The sequence below is a fragment of the Cyprinodon variegatus genome, unplaced genomic scaffold (assembly GCF_000732505.1).
Source record: "Cyprinodon variegatus isolate N-32 unplaced genomic scaffold, C_variegatus-1.0 Scaffold107, whole genome shotgun sequence".
Classification (NCBI taxonomy): domain Eukaryota; kingdom Metazoa; phylum Chordata; class Actinopteri; order Cyprinodontiformes; family Cyprinodontidae; genus Cyprinodon; species Cyprinodon variegatus.
This window is the reverse complement of record NW_015150560.1, coordinates 1,409,464-1,417,650: the sequence shown is the minus strand read 5'-3', so window position 1 is coordinate 1,417,650 and position 8,187 is coordinate 1,409,464. Positions and strand designations below refer to the sequence as shown.

General features: G+C 45.8%; 1 protein-coding gene across 1 annotated transcript in view; it reads right to left on the bottom strand.

Annotated features, from left to right (window-relative positions):
• LOC107084709 (cytoplasmic dynein 1 heavy chain 1) overlaps positions 1 to 8,187 on the bottom strand; it is a 29,416-nt gene that overhangs the window by 13,477 nt on the left and 7,752 nt on the right. Inside the window, exons 8-24 of the mRNA XM_015374650.1 lie at positions 6,317 to 6,970; positions 5,819 to 6,241; positions 5,554 to 5,733; positions 4,607 to 4,756; positions 4,373 to 4,519; positions 4,155 to 4,295; positions 3,884 to 4,060; positions 3,673 to 3,783; positions 3,041 to 3,160; positions 2,706 to 2,945; positions 2,470 to 2,625; positions 2,258 to 2,371; positions 1,775 to 1,885; positions 1,477 to 1,686; positions 1,181 to 1,327; positions 928 to 1,094; positions 676 to 849 (exon numbers count right to left, since the gene is read on the bottom strand). Of these exons, the coding sequence (XP_015230136.1) occupies positions 676 to 849; positions 928 to 1,094; positions 1,181 to 1,327; positions 1,477 to 1,686; positions 1,775 to 1,885; positions 2,258 to 2,371; positions 2,470 to 2,625; positions 2,706 to 2,945; positions 3,041 to 3,160; positions 3,673 to 3,783; positions 3,884 to 4,060; positions 4,155 to 4,295; positions 4,373 to 4,519; positions 4,607 to 4,756; positions 5,554 to 5,733; positions 5,819 to 6,241; positions 6,317 to 6,970 (3,422 nt within the window). The remainder of the gene's footprint in view (positions 1 to 675; positions 850 to 927; positions 1,095 to 1,180; positions 1,328 to 1,476; positions 1,687 to 1,774; positions 1,886 to 2,257; positions 2,372 to 2,469; positions 2,626 to 2,705; positions 2,946 to 3,040; positions 3,161 to 3,672; positions 3,784 to 3,883; positions 4,061 to 4,154; positions 4,296 to 4,372; positions 4,520 to 4,606; positions 4,757 to 5,553; positions 5,734 to 5,818; positions 6,242 to 6,316; positions 6,971 to 8,187) is intronic.

The following is an 8,187-nucleotide window of genomic DNA, read 5'->3' as shown; positions in this document are numbered from 1 at the left end:
CCAAATTTTCTTTAACGGAGAGTCTCCAGACTGATTAGCGAGTGAAACCTTGAAACCTCGCGAGATCAGGATGGTCTCATGAGGGTATAGCTGTCCATCATCTGACACAGCACATAAAATGCTGTTAAAACCCCACAGCTGAATAAAATCCTCAATTTCTGTGTGGCTCAGTGGAAGTGAAATTTTAGCCTCATTCTGGCTTTAATGCTGCACTTCCACAGAGCCACAGCATCAAGCTCCCTCCTGCCGTCTGTCTCTGCGGGACAAGTAAACGGCCATCTTTACTTCACTGATTAAAACATTTAAAAGTTGGGCCTTTGGTTTATTTTTCCTATTCTGGCAAATTCATCCTATAAAAAGAGCGTTTGTAAAAAGCGTCCCGAAAGACTAAAAACGCAAATTAAAAGGCTAAAAATTTTCTTTAGTCTTGTGCATTCCATAAAAAACGTGGAACACATGTTCAGACAGACCCCAGAAAGGACACTCCTTTAAAATACCCCGATTAATAACCGGTAAAAATTTGTTTGTGGCGTTGGCACAGGAATATTCTGGAAAATAAAAAGAAGAAAGAGAAGAAAAGAAGAAAGACCGACCACAGAGTGAAGGATGGATAAGGAGGAAGCAGTTGGAATATGGATTCATTAGCTTCATGCTTTCTCTCTGGACCTTCCATACCTGGGGAATGAAGACCTCTCCCTCTCCAGGTATTCTCCCAGAGCTTTCTGGATCTTTCCCAGCAGGTCAGCCAGTCTCTCCAGAGACCTCTGCACTCCCTGGATGTTCAGCACATCCATCACCAGAGGAGACTTTGTCACCTTCTTCATCAGGGCCAAAAACTCTGTGCTGATGCTGCAGGACAGTGACAGGAGGGCAGTGTTACCCCAGTTCATTCGGTTCCCATTTACTCTCATAATTTACAGCATTCACCTCTGGAATCGTTGTGTTTCTACAGGCAACAGATGTTTGATGTCGGCACTGCCTGTAAAGATGCCTTCCAGATACACCCAGCGCCTCTGGACGTCGATCCAAACGTCAAACAGAGCCATGATACGGTTGAGCTTGTCCTCCCAGCTTAGAGCATCTTCCTCAAACACCTGAAAGAGAAGAGAAAAACAGGTTGAGAACACGCTCAATCATCATAGATGAGCAATCCAAAGCAAAATGGCACAACGTAGCTTACCTTGTAGTAAGGAGACAGCTTCATGGCCGACACGCTGTTGATGTGTTCCTTGACCTTGTTGAAGAGGTCGTCCCAGCCTCTGATCAGGCGGCATTTGTTCTGATAGTTCACCAGGTCCAGTTCATATGAGTTCCAGACTTCACGGATCTGTGAAGATGAAAAAAACCCAGTGATGGTCACACAAATGGGAAGGATAGAAAATTTCAGGACTAAAAAATGAAAAGATGGACCAACAATCAGAAGGACAGATAGACCAATGGACTGAAGGAAGGAATTTAACCCTGCATCACTCTCACCTGTTTCAGGAACTCCTCCAGAGCCATCTCTCCCTGAGCCACCAGGAGAACATCCTTCACCACCATCTCGTTTTTCTGCAGATCCACATCCCAGATCTGCCCCAGTGTCAGCTCCGAAAGCACCCAGTTCACATGCAGGCGCTTCATCAGCTGCTTCCAGTGCCGATCCTTCAGAGCCTCCGACTTCAGCTCGATCACCAACATGTTGACCTGATCAGGAAGTGGAATTAAGTACAGAGTCTCTAAAAAAAAAAACACAATGACAACATGTGCTGAAAGTAGAAAGTCTGTTTTAGACCTTCAGGTATCCCTTCAGTAGCCTCTGGACAAATTCATAAGATGCATATTGTCTCAGTCGGGCCTGGAAGTTCTTCAGCTGGTTCAGGAGGCCATCCAGACTCTGTCGAAGCTGAGAAAACAACATGCAACAACTTTAGTCTCTGCAGAACTCAGCAGAGCAACCTAAATCTAGCTAAGTCATTTATTTCTTAAAATAACTGCATTTGTTCTTGAATTGAGGACGTAAAAGAGACATTTTGCCAATAGAACGAGACAATTTACATTTAAAATAAGAAAACACAACTGCATTGGTTTATTTCAAGTGCATATTATCAAATTATCTTATTTTAAGAGTAAAAGTACCCATTCCATTGGCTAATCTTGTTTACCTGCTTAAATTAAGGATAAATACATAAATTTAAGAAATTTTTACTTATTTCTAGATCGTTTTTCCAGTGAGGAGAGCATGGTGTCCAAAAGGGATGGGTTTTTTTTGCTGTACCTTGCGAGGCTGCACAGAAACCCACGGCTGCTCTTTCATTTGGTCGATCTGCTCCCACACCTTGGACAGCTCTGACCACACCTCTTTCAGGTCGTGCAGCTCCTCCAGTGCCACCTTTTATGAGGTCAGAAAATGCAAACGGTCATTTCTAGATTTTTCACAGATAAAACAGGCGGCATGAATTCTTGATTCAATACTCCAGTAGGCATCACCTGCACTCGCTCTTCGCTGCCGCTGAGAAGTCCTGTATCTGTGAGCTCCAGCGCCTCTTTGGCACGAGCACACTTCTCCCGCTCCACCTTAAGACGGCCAAAGTTCCCTTCATAGATGGTCAGAGACTGGAGGGCTTCTTCAGGACGCAGATTTCCCTACAAGAAATAACAGTTTAGATGCTAAAGTATCATAGGTAAGTTTTGGGTGGTCTGAGGAGGGAAGAAGCTTGTCTTACGGCAACAGGTTTGGTCTTCTCCCAGTCATTGAGGAGGTCCGTGGTGCGGTTCTCCACAGCTTTGTCCTCCTGGACAATTTTCATCTGGAGGGTGGCGACCTGCTGCTGGATAGCGGTGTCTTTGCGCTTCATGATGTCGCTGAACGCACCCCATTCACCCTCGATGTTGTCGATGTAGAGCCAAGATGGTGGGAACTGGAAGCGCTGTTTCTCCAACAGTCGCTGTCCGTTACGGAACAACTGCGATAAAAAAAAGGTTAAAAGCGGGGGTTAGGAGGACGCATTCCAACTCCGGAGCTAAAACAACGGGAGCAGCGCTGGACGCAGCCGCTTACCTCCACATTCTTCTCAAACTGCTTGATCTTGCGTTTCAGGGTCTGGACATACGTGATGAAGTTGACGGCGTCTGAAGTGCTCGCCGTGTCCACAGAATGCTGTTCGAGATCTTGTCGAGACTGGAAAAGGGAAGCAACATTTCTAAATCGGGTTAAAAATCAGGAGATGCACAGAGAATCCAGAAAGCCTGAAACTGACAAACTTGAGTAAAAACCTGGGTGTATTTCTATGCATCAGTGAGGCGCTTAAAATGAATACATTATTTAGACAGGCATGTGGATTACACAGGCTGAAGGAGAGCAAGGTCTTCAGGTGATAATAGGAAGAACAAAATATTTCATAAAAAAATCTGTAGTTCTTATTGCAAAATTACCGTTTTTTTTGGCAAAAATGTTATTTTAACAACAAACACAAAATCTAAGTGTTGCTTTTGTTCCATCTGTCCTTTTGGAGTGAGCAAGACTATTTAATCAAGAACATTTTATCATACATTTGCCTAGAGTTAAGTTTGGATGACATAAAAAAAAAGCAAGATAAAAACTTAAATGAGAAATCCTGATCCGCTATGGTTTGTATCAGTCCATCTACTGAGTACGTTTATAACCAACCAGGCGAACACAGTGTCCTTTACCTTGGAGATCTGGGAATGGAAGTCCTGCATGTTCTGGCCGAGCATCTGACCAAACTTGCTGAGGACCTCTTTGTGCCAGGAGTCGTACTTCAAGTTGACCTTAGACTGGACCTGTTGGAGGGGGTCCGAAAGAGTCGTTTAGAAACGCCACAGAAACGCACCGAGATAAGACCACAGCAGGAAATGGAGCCAGAGACAGTGTTCAGGTTACCTTGCCATAGTCTATGATCACAGGTCCAAAGTCTTTACGGGTTTCGGCGTTGTCAAAGGTTCCGCGTGCTTTCCGGATCTGGACCAGGAGGGCCTGCCACTTGGTCAGGTCTTCACCGAGGCGGTTGTAGATGTTTTCAGCCTGCATGTCCCAAAGGCACTGGTACTGCAGCCACACCTGGACAGGCGGAACAGAAAGGGAGGTCGGTTAATAAGGAAAATAAAAAGGTTGATTCAGGTTTCCTTCAGGTGATCGTTTACTGGGATCCTACCTTCACATACTGCTCCACTTCACCAACTATGTCCTCCACTGCATTGTAGGATTCCTCCAAAGCTGCTGGACCGTCTGGCATCCTAGTCAGGGCGTTTCTGTAGAACTTCTCCTCTTCTGAGAGCTCATAGTGGACACCCACCTGATCGGAAAGGACAGGCTGGTTCAGAAAACAGAACTGCTGGATGACGGAACATGCAGAACTAAAGAGTTTCCTGCCTGGTATCTTTGGCTCTGAATCCTGGGCAGAGAAAGGATGATAGTCTTCCAGGCGAACATCTCCTGGTAGAGCTTGTAGCGGCAGTCTTCAATGGGAGGATTCAAATAAATCACCTGGTTGGTGATCCTCAGCTCATGGACAATATTCTGGAAATTCAAAAAGGAACCGATTTAACAGCGTTCAGATATTTATGGATTTCTGAAGCTGCAGACGAGGGCGACCGTGAGAGTGACCTTGATCTTGGGGTCTCCTCCTGGCTTATGTCCGACCTGCGGCGCCTCCGTGTCCATGTCCACATCAGCTTTATCTTCTACCTGGCCACGGAGCACCTGGGTCCAGGCCTTCAGACCAGCCTGGAGACGCACGCCAAGGATTCGCTCGATCTATGGGAACAATCGGGGTATATGAGCACATTAGGCGACTGCGAGAAGAAATCAGCAAAAACTAAAAAGTCAAATTCTTTATTAGAATAATACTGACAAGTTAAAACTGACTAAATAAAACTGACAGCTAAATGGGCTGTGTATCACAGTTAGCTTGTCGCAGATATGATGTAGACATTTTTGATTTATGCCCAATTTTGAAGCGAGGTCTACGCTATGTTAGGACGTTAGGATGGTGGGTTTCCTGTCGGTTTGACGAGCTTGTTCGCCGTCTACAACCCCTCATCAAACGCTGGACGACACAGTTCAACCGTAGTGTTCCCGAAAGACTGGCCGTCGCAAAGAGCTACAAACTAGCGTCCTGCACGGTGTCTGTGATAGTGTCCGAGGTGCGCCAGGCGTTGTGGACGGCACTACAGCCAGAGTTTCTGCCATTAGGAACCAAACTGGAAATACTCATAGTGTAGACAGGATGTAGAAGTGGCCAGTCAGAGGCGTCCTTTTTCTCCTCCCTGCAACGCCATTTGTGGCACCCTCTAAAATTGTGGACCAGAGTGTCTACGGAGGGGAAGGGGGGGCATATCTGCGTTTACTGTGACACACAGGCAGACGACCTGGATTCTGAGCATAAACAAGGCTTTAGAGTTTAGCACATCCTCTGGCTGCTTTTGTATTGATATGGAATTAAACGCCAATTGACTTCATCTTTCAGAAGCTGGTTTCTTGCCCTGGGTTTTATTAAAAGGCATCGGAATAAAGGGGCAGCACTGAAGTGCCATTTAGTTCATTCTGCCTACCTCGATGTCGAGCTTATTGACCCAAATTGGAAGGTTGGAATAGGAATGGAGGTTGAGGTCATCCACGGCTTTCTGGACCCGGTTGAGGATGTCAGAGAAGGTTTTGTGGTCAAACATGCAGGTCTCCAGAGAGCGGACCTCCAGATCGATCTTCTCCTCGATCAGCAGGAGGTCATCAACCTGAGGGCAAAGATGTGTTTCAGCATCATAAATATCTGTAGTGTTCACATTCTCTTTAAGCCAGCTGAGAATATGAGGTCCTCACCTTCTCCTGGAAGTTAAAGACCGTCTCGGCCAGTCTCTGGACATACGGGTCCAGCTTGTAGGATTCCCAGACCAGAGTGATGCCCTCTGTGATGAGGGCCTGGACCTCTTTCTTAAGGCCGGCCACTAGTAAGGAGATGGAAGACCTCTCCTCCACTTTCTCACATGTGCGCTCGTAGGTGCGGACGCTCTCGATCAAAGAGATGGCGAACGGGTAGAGCTGGTTAGCCTGGTGGGCTTTGTTGACGATGGCCAAGGGAACACGGAAGCTGAGCCACTTCAGGTTGCGGACCTCTTTGGACAAGGTGATGATCTCAGGGAGGAAGTTGACTTTAAGTTTGAGTATGTTTCCAGACCTCCCACGGGCCCGGGTGCTCTCGATGGTGAAGATCCGGCCGGAGACGCCCAGATTACGCTGCTGCACCTAAAACACGCAGACGAACATCTAGAAAGGAAACAAAAAGCTATGTTTCAAGGAGGCAGAAGGAGAGTTCCTCACCTTGCGAGCCCAGTCATCAAATATCTCCTGAGTGTTGAGCTTAGCCCTGAAGCTATCTCCATCCTGTTTCAGCTTCAGCCCCTCCACGTGGTTCTCCCAGCCTTTTCCCAGAACGTCCTCCACCCTCTTCATGTATGCAGTCAGCTGTCGGTCGATCTGCTTGGCCCAGATGATGGAGCCGGACACGGGAGGCAGGTCGCGGACATGGCTCATCTTGCAGGCCTGGCTCTGCGGATACTGAACTTTGAACTTGTCGTGCAGAGACTCGATGTCGTCTTTGACGCGCTGAATGAGCTGCGTCTGGTACTCCCGGATGGCCCCGCGGATGTGGGGGCGCACAAAGAGCGCGTTGAAGCGGGAGAAGATGCGGAACATCTCGTTGGCGTTCTTGGCAGTTCCCAGCTGGTCGCGCAGCCGGGCGGTGATGCGGGTCTCCACGCGGTCGATGCGCTCGTCATAGCGCTTCATGGCGGCTTCCCAGGCTTCCATGCCTTCCTTGGACACGTCCAAGCCGTCAACCTCTTTAACGTTCTCGTACGCCAGGTTGACCTCTTCGATAGCGTTAGCGTCAGCAGCGTCGAGGAGGACTCCGGCTACCTTCATATCCTCGGGCTCCACGGTTTCTCCCGGGGCGTGCTGAGGCACCGCAGACACCTGAAAACAACAAAACAGAGTTATTGATGATCCAATGCTCCCTAATCACTCACCACCCATCTGATTCTAACCTTTGCGAAAAAGTGGACATATTAGGCCTTTTAAAAGAACATCTGTTTGCAAGCATTTACAGATCAAACATCTGATCACTCTGACTGTTAGTGCTGAAACAATCAGATTAATCAATTATTGAAACAACAACTAATTTAGTCATCGATTAATCGTTAACTGGAGTATATAAACCCTAAAACATGCCTTTATCTCATAGAGAGTGCAGTTTAGAGCAGCAGTTGTACCAAAATTGTAATAAAAATAAAAAACAATGTATCTAATGGACCCATTTCATAAGGAAAGAACAATATCAACATACAATGTTGTATAAATATACATTTTTACAGCACAGGGACAACTATTGTAGAAAATCACATTTTTATGCTATAATATGTTACATCGTCACATTAAATAGAAATTAATCTAGAAAGTGTCTGATTTCCTTTCTGGGGAGGAAAAGAAAACCATTTTAAACACCTTTGAGCTACTATGGTGTTATGCAACGGCTGCAACTGATTATTATTTTGCTAATTGATTAATCTTTTGATTATTTTTTCGATCTATCGATTAGCCAAAGATTTGTTAAAGAACATTTTTTTAAAATTAAACTAGGTGAAACTAAAAGTTTTTGACTTGTGGAATTCTGGATGAAAAAGGTTTTTTATATCTCAAATGCAAAATATTTGTTTACAATTTTTGTATAATTCCTGCTCTAAGTGGGTCGCTCTGTCAACTACACATGTTTTAAAGTCTCTTTAGTCCAGTTAATGATTAATCCATTACTGCCGTATTTTCGTGACTATGAGGCGCATATAAACGTGTTTTTTTTCCCCTCAAAATGTGCGGCGCGCCCTATAGTGCGTTGTTACTGCGGACGTTGTTGAGACCGCCATGAGAACGTTTAAGTAGGAAGTGTGGGCGTGGATTGTTATAAAAAGTTGTTGATAAAAGAACAGGTATGTGCTTTATGCAGAACATTGTTGTCTTAGCAACCCTGAAAATGGCAAACAGACACGCCTATGAGGCAAAGTTTAAACTGAAGGCTATCAGCTACGCAGAGGAACATGAAAATCGAGCAGCCGCGAGAGAATTCAAGATTAATGAATCGATGGCTTGCAAGTGGAGGAAGATGGAAATGAACGCTGTGCTTGCTGTTATTCCGGGAG